The following is a 17345-nucleotide window of genomic DNA, read 5'->3' on the forward strand; positions in this document are numbered from 1 at the left end:
AGCACACCTGGGCATCTACCCAAGAACAGAGGCATCATCTCACGGTGCCCTGTGAGAGGGCGTAGGAAACACCACCCAGTAGAGATCTCTTGCCCTTTTTTTATTAAAAAATTTTGTAGATCTAGGTTCAAGAGGTAAACGCCTTTAATTTTGTTCTATTTTTACTGATTAAAAGAAGGGGAAACGGTCAAAAAAATAAAAATGAAGAACAAATAACATTCATAGCCAATTCCAAAAAGTGTGTTTTGGGAATCAATATTATCGGAACTGGATCAGTCTATTCTGCTCATTCTGATTCCCATTTTAAATCCATCAGACCGAAAGAACCACAAAAATGGCTCCTTGGGGGGGGGGGGGCACCGTGCACACATGGGGGCTGCTATGCCGCACGATGCGCACAGCAACGCCCTCAGTACTGGGGGTGATAATTTTCCGGGGGAAAACACCTACTATCAAAACCGGCTCTTCATCATCTCTACTTTGGTCATTTTTATTTGATGTCTGCATTGTAAGGCAGATGCAAAACTTGCTTGCAGCCTTAAAATGTGACGTGGAGATGCGAAACTGTTTCCAACTTAGAACCGGTTTTTCGAAATAGAAACATTGTCATACATACCCTTTAGATATAATTACTCATTTGCTCTTTCTCTCTTGTTTTGTGTTTTGCTACATGTATCCTAATGTGTCCTAGTGAGTGCAATAACTACTAGAAGGCCTAAGAGATGTTTCATCTTGGAGGTCAATTCACAAGAACAACATTGCATCATAAGGGATGATTATAATCCTAAGGAGAGTGACCAATGGCACAACTCAGCCCCACCAACTATTTGTGATTTGATTGGTGTATAAATCTCTCCTACATTACTGGTTACTTCAGTTCAAGTGATTAAGTCATTGAGATAAGTTATGTATTCTCATATATTTGGTATTACTTCCATCAAAACCCTATAAAATCCAATATTTTTGTTCCATTTTTTTCTTTTTATATATGAAAAATCAAGATAGTACCGATAATAGATCGATAAAGGTGCGATAAGAGACTGCCAAAAGACACCAATAATGGACCAAAACTAACCAGAATGATAGTTATTGGTTTTTGCGAACCGAAAACCCTATCTGTCCATTTAGAATTGCTCAATCTACAAAAAAAAAAAAAAACAACACCCGAGACCAGACCGGATCAACCATTTGACACCCCTATAACAACCTCTGAAGCCTTCCCTCTCTTTATCAAAAATTAGCCTCACCAAGATCTATAGAAGAGAGAAGACTCCATGATAAGTCCCCAGGTCTTTAGAAGACACTATCTACAATTCACCTCTAACTTAGCATAGAGCCCACGAGGTAGTTTACTCTTTATATTCATAATGTAGCTGAAAGTGAGACTACTTAAAAAGTCTATTATTAGTTTTAGGCTGTGTTTGGTATGCAATCTCGAAACACATTCTAATTTGATTTTGTATTCTCGGATGATAAAAACAACTATTTTTATCATTCGAAAATGCAAAATCGATCTAGAATGCATTACAAAAATGCATACCAAACACAGCCTTAATCTTCACCAGAGATGTAATCAAATGTCAATGGAGACAAAGCAAAATCTGAACTAATACGCAATCAGGATTGGATGTCGGGTACTTTGTCAAATAAGGTGATAAACAACTTAGCAATTTGGTGAGTCAAAAGTTGCATCCATTGAAAACTGGTTTACAGGATGGCATGCTTCATGCAGTGCAATAATTCATATAGATAAGATCTAAGAGGAAATATTTTCTAATGAACCAATAGAATCGTGAGGATTAATATTTGTATATACAAGATTCTCTTTGTCAATAGAATCCCTATCAATACACTCAGAGGAATTTGGATATATGGATTGGAAATCAAGTCAATAATTTCTGCTAGCTTGTTGGGTATCATGCAGTTCTGGCCCTAATACTAGTATATGTTAAAGGAAGAGTGATGGTGAGTGGTGACCCATGAATTGTCCTTTCTTGAAGGTTGATGGGGGACCAAGGACCAACTTTTTTCCAACTGCTAGTTCTCATCTACTATTTAGTACAGAAGGCCTCTTCCACTTTCAGTAACTGAGGCTATTTGGTTAGACTTCTAAGTATACAACACATATCTCCACTCCCCATCTTCCACTGGTTTAGCAATGGCTCCTACTACTCCAAGAGTGATAATTCCCATAGACCCGACGAAGAAGCCATGGGAACAGAAGCTACCCCTTCACAACCGCTGGCACCCGGACCTACCGCCAGTTGCAGAGGTTAAAGTTGGTGAGTTCTTCAGAATGGAGATGATAGAATGGACTGGAGGTTTCATCTCCGACAATGACTCAGCGGTTGATATGAAAACTGTAGATTTATCCACTGTAAGTTTTGCTTTTTCTTATCCTACTGTTGCAGATCAACAAACCAATTGAGTAGACATAACTTGATTTTGATTAATCAAAATCTTGAGACTAGAACTAGATGGTTGAGAAACCAAGTAAAAACAAATGATCCAGAAATTTTGTAGCCATAAAAACAAATGAAACAGGTCCATGCTCCATCCTCATAGTTCTGCCAATTGAGCAAGATAATGCTTGTATATAAAACACCATGATCTGAAATGTTGAACCATCCTTAGCATTCCCACAAACTTGATCATAGACTATATGTACATCCAAGTTCAGACATATCATAGACTATATGTACATCCAAGTTCAGACATATCCATAAAAAGGAATGCATTATAGTTTGCTTTCTATTTTCTTGAATCATGCATAGATCCATATTTTGTGACGAGCATCTCAATGATCATAGCTCATTTCGAAACTGGCCTAGGTGCACTATCTCAGTGGACCCATTCGGGTATTGGATGAAGAGGGCATTGCAGCCAAACCAGGTGATCTTCTTGCAGTAGAAATCTGCAACTTGGGTCCCCTCCCAGGAGCTGAATGGGGTTATTCAGGAATATTTGACAGAGAAAATGGGGGATGTTTTCTGACTGACCATTTCCCAGGGGCAGCGAAAGCAATTTTTCATTTCGAAGGGATATATACCCACTCTCCTCAGATCCCAGGTTGACACTTCTATCTTATTTCCTTTATACCCTTAAAATAAATAAAATCACTCTTTAATTGCTACCTACAACAACTCCACGATAGGAGAACACTGCTAATAGTGTCTATTGTTGTGATCACTTATGCTTGGCAGGAGTACGATTTCCTGGTTTAACCCACCCAGGTATAATTGGAACAGCACCATCAACTGAACTCCTACAAATATGGAATGAAAGGGAAGGGCACCTTGTAGAAACTGGCATCCAATCTCTGACATTATGTGATGTCCTGCACTTACGTCCCTTGGCAAACCTGCCAACACCAAAGGGCTGTCTTCTAGGAAAGGTATGATGCACCAGTTTTCACTGATAATTTTCATCATTCAAGCTGTTAAAGGAGGAATTATCATTTCTGATATGGTTATTTTCTTCAAATATTTTCTATCTCTTCCTCCATTTTAAAGTTTTCAATTTTTAAGAACTCACAGGTAGTAATCTTATGGCCATTATTCTATAAAATTAAATTTGGGTTTTTTGGCATTTGATATATAGCTCAGCTCACCCAGCATTTCAATTAAAAATGTCTACAGCACAGTTTGATAGCATATCCACTACTGTCATATTGGTAATAAGAAAACATTCTAACCAGTGAAGGTCATATGTAGGTTGAAGAAGGCACACCTGAGTGGAATAAGATTGCAAGTGAAGCTGCAAGGACAATCCCAGGAAGAGAAAATGGAGGAAATTGTGACATCAAGAATCTCAGCAGAGGTTCAAAGATATACCTTCCAGTATTTGTAGATGGAGCAAATTTTAGTGCAGGTGACATGCATTTCTCTCAGGGTGATGGTGAAGTTTCATTCTGTGGAGCAATAGAGATGAGTGGATTTCTAGAGCTCAAGTAATTTTTTGTCTTATATCTTGAAATTTCATACTTAATGGCAGTCCCTTTGGTTAAAAGAAACTTCTAAGACATTAAACTATTGTGGTAATACATTGATAACAATTATCAGTTCTTCCATTATGTAAAGAGCATACCCAGTGCACGAGACTCCCGCCACTCCGGGGTCTAGGGAGGGTCATATTGTACACAGCCGTACCCCTGCTTTTGCAGAGAAGCTGTTTCCAGAGTTCTCCTATTATGTCATCATGGAATATCTTGAGCACTAGGACTTTAAGCTAGTTTTACAGAAAACAACAAACACAATTATAAACTGTCTTTGTTAGTTAATTTTAATATTGTCAGGATGAATCTTTTCCTATGTAGTCGGCTTCCCTTTTTCTTATTCCCTTCTTGTAGTTTTTCTTGAGATGTGGGACCAAGAACTGAATCTCACTAGAAGGGATATTGTTGTTGTTTCTCCTATAATTACTCTAAATCCAGAAATTTTTATTCTACAGAGGAAGCTTTTGAATAGATCTCCCTCCTTTAAATTTTGCTTATCATACACAGATTTAACTCACTATAACTTGATCCCACCCACTATGTAGAGCTTATCATGGCATAGAATATCCTGTTACTGAATTATTATTTTATAGTTTCAAAGCTAATCAAGGATAAATTGCCCCAGGTGTGAAATCATAAGGGGTGGAATGAAGGAGTACCTGACACCAATGGGCCCCACTCCCCTTCATGTAAACCCAATCTTTGAGATTGGCCCTGTTGAACCAAGATTCTCAGAATGGTTGGTATTTGAGGGTATCAGTGTAGACGAACAAGGAAAGCAGCACTACCTTGATGCAACTGTAGCATACAAACGTGCAGTACTCAATGCGATTGATTACCTCTCCAAATTTGGTTACACTAAGGAACAGGTCTAAGTTCACCCCCAAATATAAATATAATAGTTAATACCCAGAGAGAGAGAGAGAGAAGGTCCATTAAGATTTTGTTACTATACTAACTGTGGAGACACAATGATGTCTACCAGGTCTATATTCTGCTATCATGCTGCCCCTGTGAAGGAAGGATTGCAGGAATAGTTGATGCCCCCAATGCCTGTGCAACTCTTGCAATTCCAACAGCTATCTTTGACCAGGTAGTTAATTTCTGCTGCTTTTTTACATTGCTAGAGACTTCTGTAAAAGCATGTTCTCTGTTCATAATATTCTCTTAAGCTCCACTAGCCAAACTCCTAAAGCTATGCCTAACAGAAGAATTTTAGCAGCTATAGTTACTGCATTCCCTAACTTTGGATACTGCATTATTGCTCTTTGCCTGATCAAAAGGTTACTGCATTGTGACCGTAATTTAAAGACGCAATGGTTCTAGTAACTTAATAACTCCTGTTATGGCTGTAACAAAAAACCCCACCCCAAGGAATTCCTTTGTTGTTTATAAAGTTTAGGCAGGACCAACATCTGCAAATCATTCTGAAAACACTTGAGCCTCTTATTGGAAATATTAAATTCACCTCATTTATCCTGGCTATTATAGGCTAATACATGAACCCTGTCCGACCATTTCACTCTGTTAATATATAGGGTCATATATTATGTTAGTTGTATGCCAACAAATCTTTGCTCAAAACATTGACCAATGGTCTTAGACTCCTATTTGTCTTTCCTTTCATCCTTCCAGAGCCTCCACCTGAGACTACATCTCTTCTCACAAAAGTAGGGTCTCCCAAAAGTAGGGTTTTGTCTTTTGCCTCTTTTCCAGTTTGTCCTGCTTTTTTTTTGGACAGATAGTTTGTCAAATACTTTTTTTTTCCCTCTGGTTGCCTTTTCACTTCTACATCATTTTGGTTTTCTTTGGCATAGTTATGTGTAATCCCTCAAATGAATACATGTATATACATATGTAAGTTCATATTGAATGCTTTTTTTTTTTGCTAAAAGATCAGCAATTATATTGATAGAAAGAATAAAGGATGCACATATGAAAGTCTAAGCATACCCAGACCAAAAATAAAATAAAAAAAACTGTATTGAGGGTCCACCTACGGCAAAGCCATCAGCAGAAACCTCAACACTAAATATTGGCTATTTCCTCACCTTCGGCATTGCAATCAGAAAGGGAAAAGCCAATCAATGATACGAAAATTGAATCTGGATCTGCCTTGTCCATCCCAGGCAACTTCTCAATGGATGAAATCTGGGGAATCATCCCAATTATGTAACCATTGAACAGTAGCTGCTTTTTTTGCTAACAAATCCGCTACTGAATTAATTTTCCTATAACAATGAGAAATTCTCCATGTAATAGATGAAAGAAACTGACTTCAGGAATCTCCATTGCTGCATAAAAATCAGAGGAATAGACTGATGCTTCACACACGGCATAACTGCCTCCAAGTCACACAATCCATAGGAGACCTGTTCTTTTCCTCATTTTACATTGAATGCTCTTACTTCTTTAAAATTGATCAACTGTTCATGTGCAGGATATTCGCCCCAAATCCAGCAAAATACCCCGTGGACCACGGGTCGTGAGGACGCCAGATGTCTTGAAGTGCAGTTACGAAGGAAATTTGCCCATCACAAAGAACCCTGGTGGCTCTACATAATTGAACCTAGAGCTATAAGAAGCCCTAGTCCCCTTGGTTGCATGTTTCAGAGAACGTGATAATAAGAAAATTTGCAGCATTCTCAGAAAACTAGTGTTAAGAGTGAGCATAAATGCACCACGTTTCATATGAAATGAACCGTTGGCGGAAAAAATGAAGGAAAGGTTTGGACCAAATAAATATTGTAAGGTGTCAGGTTGAAGTCTATCAAGCTTGAATATTAGAATTTCTGGTACTGAAATAATGGATGGCAGAGTTTTTCTTTCTTTCCATTGACACAAAAGCAAAGCTCAACCCAAATTTCAGATACTGAAACGATGATGTAGAAAGCTGAACAAATCCTACACTGTACACCCCCCCCCCCCCCATCCCCATTTTGTGAATGTCCAAATCCTATACTGTTCTCCCCTCCCCCCTCCCCCCTCCCCCCTCCCCCCTTGTTTGTGAATGTCCAATTGTCGTGTTTATGAATAAAAGTTAGTTCTCCAATATATGTTTCCACTACTAAAAATACATTCACTGCCAAGTCAATGTATCTGGTGCAAATTTACTACAACATGCTTTGATTCTCTGGCAGATCTAATTAAAAACAAAATCAATTCAGCAGCATACAAACCCTAATATTAGTCACAATGCATCAATGGAAGCAGCAAATTTAGACACCAATGTTCCAAAAATATGTCATTGAACTAATTATGTTTCCTCAAGAAAGTCAAAGCCTCAATACAGTCAATGTGCATATAAGATTCACTAATTTCGAAAATGAAAAAAATAAATACATTTGACTCTGGCCCTAAACCAAGAAATTGTTAGGATTTTGGCATTTCAATACAGAGGTAAGCTACCTTAAACATGCTCTGATGATGTTACAAAAAATGTCATTCGTCTTTATTTTGGAAGATTTCCAAGTCCACTAACTAAACACAGTACCTAGTGTCTCAACATATATCATCCATGGTGAATGTAAAGGACAGGACTAGAAGAGTGATGCTTAAAGAAGGAAAATTTTCACAATGCTCAAAGGAAGCATTCCTTTGAACAGCATATATATGTACTATTTATATCAATTGCACAATCAGATATTTCATCAGTCTTGCTGAAAAGAGTCTTCTCTGTCTTCTCTTCCTCCCCAAAAACCATTTTTATTTCTTCAAGAATCAAAAAGGAAAATTAACAGCATTGCACTTAATTGCACTAGTACAGAAAAAAGATGAGAGGTTACCTAATGTTATTGACCAAGGGGTCCTCTCTGTTTCTCCCAATAGTAAAAGGGAGAGGGGGGAATCAAGGAATCATGGTAACAACAGAGCAAAAATGGTGTATAATGTTGCAGGGAATGACGGTGGATGATGCTGAAAGACCAATTCCACCACACGCACCAGTAATTTCTATAGTATACACCACTCTGTTAAGCGGCTCATTATGCACTGCAAGGGAGCATTGCCCTAGGCGAAACAGATCCCCCCTCCCCCTTTGATTCTGCTCACAACTCCATTTTATGGACTCTGCGGAGTGCATTCTGAAGCACTACTAAAGAATACTTTGAGGGCCTGAGGCCATGGTTCAAGTAATTCGAATCCGATCCGGTGAATCGCCCGATTTAATTAGAATTTCGGCACTCAGACGGTCAGATCCTGACTCCTACCGATTCTGTAAACCTTTTTTTAATCGTCTGGTTTGATGTTTGTCAGAATTGTGCCATTTTTTAACATACCAAGCCGAACCCCTTTTGTTTTAATTCGAACTATTTCTAAGTGGGTTTATGATTTTAAGATTGGGAAAAAAACTGTGTCCGAGATTGTGGTCCATGCTAACACTCCCATGAGTCTATCTCTTTCCTCTCTACATAAAAATACATCTCTACCCCTTTGTTTTGAGAAGGAGAGAGATAGACACATGGGAGTATTGGTGTAGGCCACACTCCCGAATAGAAAACTACTTCCTTATAAGATTTCTCTATCTGGTTTACCAATCAACTTATAGCTCTCATCTTGTGGTTGTATTGGACATAAATGATTACCATCAAATATCGCAAGGGGTTTCACATCTTGTTATTACTAATAGCAATCATGACGAGTCCAATGGAGTTTCTGGTTGGGTGTCTATAGGAGTATCAATCAGTCGGTCAATGCCGGTTTCGATCGAGCCTAGTCGGTCCCCCTACTTTAGAATCTCACACCGTGATCGGCCTATTTAATTGATCGGTAATCATAGGCTACGCATGGTCTTTTTATAAACAACCGGTTTGGTACCGGTCTTTAATTAGGCTTGTATTAAACGGGCTATAAACGTGATAAACATGCCTATAAACGAGCTACAAGCGAGCAATGCAAGTTTGGTCCATATAACTCCTAATGAGATTCAATTTTTTTGGGATAAAAAAGAACTTACTTGAGATAATGTTCTTCACTAGGCTAACGGCTAAATAAAGAAATCTCAATGCATTTGGAGCTCTATGGGCCTCAATCTCAATGGACATAAATATGATGGCATTTCGAACAATATAAATGCCTTGATTATATTCTCCATTTATTTCTACCCCATCAACTTCATAATGCATTAATATTCAGCTATTAATTCTATGTTTTTATTCGGTCCATAGTCCTTGATATATAGCTTAAGTAATACGAGAAGATAAATTAATCAAAGACATTAAAGAAAAAGTATATTTGGGATAAAATAGAAAATTAAGGGGTAATTGGGGTAAAACAAATGATTAAAAAACGGGCTTAAATGTATTAGTCCTTAAACGTGTCGGGTTTGATTGGGCACCCATCGATCCATCCCCTTACACTACGAACAACACGTTTAGCTAACATTTCGCTTTAGCTTAACACATTAAGCTAACATGTGGGACCGGTTTCAGGCTTTCACCATTCAGGACTAGTCGATCCAACCAATGTGATCTTAAAATTGACACCCTTAGACGTCCATGTTATTAGTTAACTCTCAGTTTATTGCAACATATGTTAATAATGGTTTTGTATGGAATTCGCAAAATTAGAGGTTGGTTCAAGGAGTTTATCAAGGACTACAATGAGCAAAAGAATAGAGGTGGCCACATGTAGTAGTCTGGACGAACTGTCAAGATGTGGCAGATTGACTTGTAGGGAGGATTTTTAAAGCCTAGACCTGGGAGGTTCTTTCATCTCTCTTTTTTTTCTTTTTCTTTTTTGGATATATGTAAGTTTTATTAAGAAACCTAGTGATGAGATCTCTATTACCTATTAGTGGACTGTAAGATGGAGGATCCAAAGACTCTTAGAAGTTGTTAATAAGGATGTTGAAACATTTCTATGCTCTTAATTTAAGTTTTATTTTTATTTAAAAAAAATTATTGAGAATTTTTTTCCCAAAGGTATGAGCATGTTATGGGTCGGTTTTTGCTTAAGTGTAGTTATTTGTAATTTTAGTTTGTTATTATTAATTTTTTATTAATTATATGTATGTACGGGATTGTGGTTATTAATTATATGTAGTTGTTAAAATTGGGATTAGTTGTTGGGAGATATTATAAGCGTTGAGAGAAATTGTAGGAGTAGGGAAATGAGTAGTTAATATTATTCGTATATTTATTAATGAATGAAGAAGTAGAAAATAATGAGAAAAATCTTAATTAATTCTTGAGTTTATCTTGAAAAAGGATTGACGACCTCCCAATCATGCTAGGACATCCGGCTTCGTCCGCTCCACCAAGATCTACACACATAACAGAGCAAGTGTGGATAGGTCGGGGCCATGACATGGAATTGTTATTATACCTTAAAAATAAAAATTCATCTTTATCTTCCCTTTCCAAAGTGTTGCATGGAACAGACCAAAATACTCTATTTTTGGTTATACTGTACTTCGACACAAAATTAACATGGCATGTACCATTTGGTACATAGCTATTTTCCACATGCAATGACCAATGAGCAAAGGTTTGTCACAGTGATATAATGTTGATGTCAGCATTTTACCACGTGGAAGAATGATGTGGCAACTTTAACCGTTGGATATTTAAGGAATAAACCAGCTTGATCACATGTCAAATTTCAACCTCAAATTCAATTATTTACCTTTCCAACTAATGTTATACACTTGTATCCTTGTGTATTAGTCAACCCTATTTAGTTGGGATAAGGCTAGGCTGAGTTGAGTTTTGTTATACCCTCTTGTTTATAGTCTCATGCACCCTCTTCAAATCCTGAATTCTGTTTTGTCAAAACGTACCTTCTGATTGGAATGAAACTTGACATGTGAATAAGGGACCTTGGGATTTATATACCCATATATCTTCAACACCATTTGATCTATCATGTAGCAAAATCAAGGTCATGAGTACAGTCTAACTTGTAACCACATTGGTTACAACTAAAGTTCCCTCGAGTCAATTTACATCTTGTTAAGGGTTTCAAAGTTCAGCCCGAACTGGTTGGATCAACGAAAACTGATAAATTCAGCCCGGACTGAACCCTTATCGGTTTGGTTTCGGGATGGGGTTTTATGGAACCAATAGAAACCGAAACCAAACCAGCTCGATTGAATGCAACCATTAAACCCAATAAAAAAACCAAAACCATACCGATAGTAACTTGATAAGAAATTGAAAACCCAAGAAAATAAGAATTTTCCCAATGATTTCTATATGTACATATAAAACCAAAAGTGGACTGGGCTGAACCCAGTAGTAGCTCGATTACAAAAAAACCGATAAGAAACTAAATCAAACTGAACTGAAAACAAAACCGACTAAAATCAAAACTTCTTTAACGGTTTGGTTTCAGGTTGGCCCAATAACAGACTGAAACTGCTTCAGCCCGACGAAAATCAAACTAAACGGACCGATTGACACCCTTACTTACATCTTGTGATATGCATGTCATTATTCAGATGACTAAATAACCCAGGAGGATGTCTAGCCCAAAAAATATAAAAAAAAAATAATCCAAAAGAATAAAGAAACCAATTAAGGTACTAAGGGTAATTCACAAAATGATTCAGATTAACCAATAATTCCTCATCCAGAATCTTTCATGGTTCATGCATCTTTCCTTTAGTAGAATGATATAATGGTATATAATAGGAGAATATTAGTGGGCATCCAATTTCCTGATAAGTAAACCCAGAGCTGGAGTTTCCACATCATCAAATATGGAAAAAGTCATAATAAGTAAACATCATATGTGATTTCAGAAAAAACATAGACTTGACTCAGCCCACTAGACATGAAAAGGATAGATTGAGATGGAGTAAGACACTACCAGACAGTAGAATATCATACGTCACAGTGATATTCTCATTCTTTATTCATCACTCGTTTAGGGAATGCATTCTTGAAATGCATTCTCAGTCGATTTCGCATTCTCGGATGATAAAAACAACTATTTTTATCATCTGAAAATGTGAAATCGAGTTAGAATGCATACCAAACACAGCCTAAGTATCCAAAAATCAATGTGTAAATTCAATATCAAGAAGTGGTTGAGGTATATGAATGGGTCATTTTCATCATTCACTAAATGTATTGAAAACAACACAAGCACCAATCATACCAAGGCAACCAACCTCATTTGAGACTGGGTCAATCATTGAACCAGCCACACTGCCAAACCTGAGCTGGCCATGGGCTGAAATTAATTCACTTGTACTGCATGGTTGAAAAGCATCAGGAAAAATCTTCCCTACCAAAAGAAGACAAAAGAAGATTAAAAGGAGAAAATATATAATTCAGTTAACTGATCAGTTAGATTCTGAAAAAAATATATTTATAATCCATGAATTAAGCTAATGATACAAAAGAAAGGCATGAACTTCATAATGAGGTTGCATGGGTCTGGATGGATTGGTTATCAGATCAAAAATAGTCTCTCCTGGATACTGGTTTTACAGGATTGCATGCAGCATGCACTGTTGGGAAATTAATTTGAAACAGAGTTTTTAAGGGATTAACATGTGAAGGTTATTGGTGACCATGAAAAATGTCAAGAAACATTGTCCTTCCAATGAAATTTGATGGGGACCAATGGAAAAAAAATAATGTTACTCCCACTTTATCATCTACTATATAAGCATGGTTAAACTAGTGGATCTATAAGACTCTTAACAGATATCTTGAACTCACCATCCTCCACTGGTTCAGTAATGGCTCCTACTACAAGACTAGTTGTTCCCATCGACCTGACAAAGAAGCCATGGGAACAGAAGGTACCTCTTCACAACCGATGGCACCCAGACATTCCCCCTGTTGAAGGGATTACAGAAGGTGAGATGTTCAGAGTTGAGATGGTTGACTGGATTGGAGGAGCCATTGGAGATAATGACACTGCCCTTGATTTAAAAGCCATAAATCTCAATGAAGTAAGTATAACTTTAGTGAATTTGTCTTTTTTTTTTCTTTCTTTTTTTTTGATAATTTTTGTCAGACCAACATACTGATGAAGGAGGACATAGCTTGAGCTTTGATTAGACAGGAAAGCTTTTGAATGAAAAAATCAGATGGGGAAGAACCAACTACCAAGTATACATATCATACATATCTGTGAAGGCTGTTCAAACAAGTATGAAAGAATGCAGCTATATGAGATATAGTAGCCTCTGAGCTTCAGCTTGTACAAGCTTCATCTAAAATTAAATACCAAAAATGAGGATCATAGGAACATGGTTTCTATTTTGGGAATCTTCTAAGTAGATAAATAAGTTATGGCACTTGGTCATCTCTACAGACTATAACTTGAAATTCTTAGACAAAACCATGATGTTCTTATATTACCTTTAAATTCAACTGAAACTATGATCAATGCCAGATATTTTATGAATGCGATATATCAAAGATCATTTTCAGCTTGCTCATATCTTACATCATTATTATTATTACTTTTCCTCCCCCTGTTTCTACATTCCACAGTGAGCATCTTAGTAATCATTTTCCATTTCAAAACTGGTATAGGGGCACTATCTCAGTGGACCCTTTCGAATAGTGGACAAAAACGGCGTGACGGCTAAACCAGGCGATCTTCTTTCAGTTGAAATCCTCAAGTTAGGTCCTCTTCCTGGATCTGAATGGGGTTATACAGGATCACTTGACAGAGAACATGGTGGTAGTTTTCTGACAGACCATTTCCCTGCTGCAACCAAAGCTATTTGGCATTTTGAAGGGATATATGCTCACTCTCCTCAGATACCAGGTAAATTCTCTAACTTTTTTTTCCATTTTCCTTAAACATGCTGTGACACTCTTTAAAAAAAAAAAAAAAAGGAAAAGAAAAACAAACAATAGAATTAAAATTAAGAACTCCAAAGTGTTTATGATGCCCCTGCATTTTATCTCCTCTGCTTGGCAGGTGTGCGATTTGCTGGTATAACTCACCCTGGAATTGTTGGCACCGCACCATCAATGGAGCTCCTAAACATATGGAATGAAAGGGAAGGAGAACTTGAAGTAAAAGGCCACAAGAGTTTGACATTGTCTGAGCACCTGCACCAACGACCATTCGCATGCCTGCCAACACCAGAAGGCTGTCTTCTTGGAAAGGTACAATTCACAGGGTATTACTGCAAATGCTCAAAAATATTTTATGTTTTCCTCCCCCATTGTGAAAATGTTCAATCTCAACTAACCATAAAACAGATAGTGGTCTTGTGGCCATTCCTATATGTATTCTCCGACATTTCATGTACAGCTAAGACCCTATGACAAAATATCAAGTTAGAAATGTTTAAATTCCATTAGAATATGGATCCATTAATATCATAAGGTCAAACAAGAACATTCTGATGGTTAGAAGCCCCATGCAGGTCCAAGAGGGGACACCTGAATGGGAAAAAATTTCCAAGGAGGCTGCAAGAACAATTCCTGGAAGAGAAAATGGAGGAAATTGTGACATCAAGAATCTCAGCACAGGTTCAAAGGTATACCTTCCAGTATTTGTAGATGGAGCAAATCTTAGCACGGGTGACATGCACTTCTCTCAGGGTGATGGTGAAGTCTCATTCTGTGGAGCAATAGAGATGAATGGATTCCTAGAGCTCAAGTAATTTTCTCAACTTATTACTCATATTTCTGTATTATGTGACAAGGAATTTCAACCTAAGAATCCTCAAATCTCAAGTTTACAGACACTCAAAATCATTGGCAGTGGCATTCCTTCTGCAAATTTGCCTCAAAATATCAACAATAAAGCCTAAAAGACCATGTTTCTTAATTTCACAAGTTTTTGAGAAGTGAAGTCACAAACCAAATCTGTTAAGACCATATGGGTTAATGGCTGTTTCGTGTTCTTTTAAAATATTTAGACCAAACATATATTCTCCTCTCAGGAGCTTGTCCTGCATAATTCACCAGAACTTGGTTAATGTAGTTATTGCTTGTCCGATATAAAAAATTTTGCATCTCATTCCCTTTCTATTTTAATAGCTAATCAAGGATGAAATTTCAATTCCCTGGTATCAGGTGTGAAATCATAAGGGGTGGAATGCGAGAGTACCTGACACCTATGGGTCCAACTCCTCTTCATGTAAACCCAATCTTTGAGATTGGCCCAATTGAACCAAGGTTCTCAGAATGGTTGGTATTTGAGGGTGTCAGTGTAGATGAGTCTGGGAAGCAACATTACCTTGATACAACTATCGCATTCAAGCGTGCAGTTCTCAATTGCATTGACTACATCTCTAAATTTGGATACACCAAAGAACAGGTCTAAGTTCTGCTCCAGAGAGAGAGAGAGAGAGAAAGAGATGGCAAATTAGAAATTATGTTAATGTACTAATCTTGGCTATAAAATGCTGTCTATCAGGTCTATCTTTTGCTATCAGCCTGCCCCTGCGAAGCAAGAATTGCAGGAATAGTTGATGCTCCCAATGCTTGTGTAACTCTTGCAATTCCAACAGCAATATTTGACCAGGTACCTAAATTCTTCCACTTTTACAAATTTTCTAGATACTTTAACATTAATGACAGGATATTGACAATTTGCAGTTTTCTTAATCACTAGCTCATCTTCTATACCCTTCTCAAATTGCCACAATTTTAATGGCTAAATGGCAGCATTTTCCTCCCTAGCTTTATTATAGTTATCCTCACTATTTGACTCAGGTGACTTCTCTGGAAATATAATTTCTAGAAGAAACAATTATCACTCCTTGGTTCTTCCAACAGAATTGTGGTTCTAGCATCTCTGTTCTTTTTAGTCTGGGACCAAAACTTATACAACCTTCTTTCTCACCTTTTTAGAATTGATAGTACTTCTTGGTGTGCAGGATATTCGCCCCAAACCTAGGAAAGTACCAGTGGGACCTCGGGTGGTGAGGAAACCAGATGTCTTTAAGTGCACTTATGATGGAAACTTGCCCATTACAAAGAACCTCGGTGCCACGTATTAGTCACTATCAGAGGAACCAAGAGCTACAAGAAGCCTTGATACTTGAGTGCTTGTTTCATACAGAATCTATGTTCATAAAAGAGGATTTGCAGCATCTTTAGCTTGCAAAAGCCATACTTGTGCCACACATAAATGCAATTATGCATTATTGGTAATAAAAATAAAATATTGTAAGCTTTTTAATGTTGAGACTTCTGATACTAAAATGATGAATGTAAAGAGCTGAACAAAAGCTTTTACTTTTCCTTTGCCTCATTTCTGAATGTTCAGTGATTTCTTTTCTTTAAAAAAAAAATTAGTTCCACATGATACAGTGATTCACATTGCGGGTATCGCGGCCTCCGGATGCGGGGTTTCCCTTCTCCACCTCACGGGTGGAGATCTATTGGTTTTCGTGGTCCTTTTGGCGACATGGGAAATTAGGAATTAGTCCTATCCGACATACATGGGGTGGGGGTCATGCTTGACAAATTACAATAAATGGAGTCGCCACCTAGGGTTAAGGCCTAGGACCCAATGGAAAACGTGATTCCTTCTGGTCTAGTCGAAGAATGGGTAAGAGGTCAGGTTACGAGGATGGGAAGGTATTAGCGCCCCATCTTGCCCGCTTAAACCGGTCTGTCTAGTACAGATGTTGGATGTCGAATATTCTCTCTTTATGACATTTCTATGTTATCATGTGAGACTATAAAGATTATCAAAATCGTACAAAACAATAATAGCAAACATGCCTCATATCGGAATCTATTTACGTAAATAAAAAGCAATTTTAACTACCATATACACTAAAGCGGTGAAACTTAAAGGACTACATCATGCCAAAATAAGATATGACGATAATACCTTTATGCAAAGATGCAATGGACCTCAAATTATATGTCATCCCTCGACTCAGGTGGAGACGGATGGTCGGATCATCACCCTTCTTGCTTAACCCACTTGGTAGTACTTGGATCAGGAATTGGTTATTCAGACAGAATAACGATTGTGTTGGAGGCTGGTTATCTGTATGCAGACAGGATAACGGCCATGATGGAAATGGGGGGGGGGGGAAATGTGGTCGTTGGGATTACTCCTCAAGCGGGGTAATCGACGGATCTACCCATGAAGAGGATATCCTTCAGGATTCGCTCAAAGAAGCCAAGTGGGTGGAGAAAACACTCTCAAACCTCACAAAATGCGGAGCTGGGCCCTCCCCTCCCTCTTTTCTTCCTTGTCTTGAGGGTGGGGGTCCCTCTTATTTATAGGAGTGAACCCCACAATTTGCATGGTGCCGTAGTTGATGTCACCTGGCTAACGGAGGCATGTGGTCCCACCATAACCGTGGCGCCGCAAGGGCTAAGAAAGTCGCGGCGCTGCGCTTTCAGTATGCCCCTAGTCCTCAAATTTGGGCTTTTTATGGGCTTTTGTGGATTTTTCTGGGGCT

At 37.9% G+C, this 17345-nt stretch overlaps 2 protein-coding genes across 2 annotated transcripts; both read left to right on the plus strand.

Moving 5' to 3' along the window:
* The first annotated feature begins 2013 nt into the window (after positions 1-2013).
* LOC122650182 (formamidase-like) lies at positions 2014-6821 on the plus strand. The gene is made up of 7 exons (XM_043843509.1): positions 2014-2377; positions 2832-3069; positions 3204-3394; positions 3714-3949; positions 4620-4863; positions 4980-5087; positions 6435-6821. The coding sequence occupies exons 1-7, from the start codon at positions 2159-2161 to the stop codon at positions 6555-6557; spliced, it is 1359 nt and encodes a 452-aa protein (XP_043699444.1). The 5' UTR covers positions 2014-2158; the 3' UTR covers positions 6558-6821.
* A 5555-nt stretch (positions 6822-12376) lies between these two features.
* LOC122650183 (formamidase-like) lies at positions 12377-16110 on the plus strand. The gene is made up of 7 exons (XM_043843510.1): positions 12377-12899; positions 13489-13726; positions 13883-14073; positions 14337-14572; positions 14992-15235; positions 15335-15442; positions 15798-16110. The coding sequence occupies exons 1-7, from the start codon at positions 12684-12686 to the stop codon at positions 15918-15920; spliced, it is 1356 nt and encodes a 451-aa protein (XP_043699445.1). The 5' UTR covers positions 12377-12683; the 3' UTR covers positions 15921-16110.
* Positions 16111-17345: the final 1235 nt, after the last annotated feature.

Source organism: Telopea speciosissima, chromosome 2, assembly GCF_018873765.1.
Source record: "Telopea speciosissima isolate NSW1024214 ecotype Mountain lineage chromosome 2, Tspe_v1, whole genome shotgun sequence".
Taxonomy (NCBI): Eukaryota; Viridiplantae; Streptophyta; class Magnoliopsida; order Proteales; family Proteaceae; genus Telopea; species Telopea speciosissima.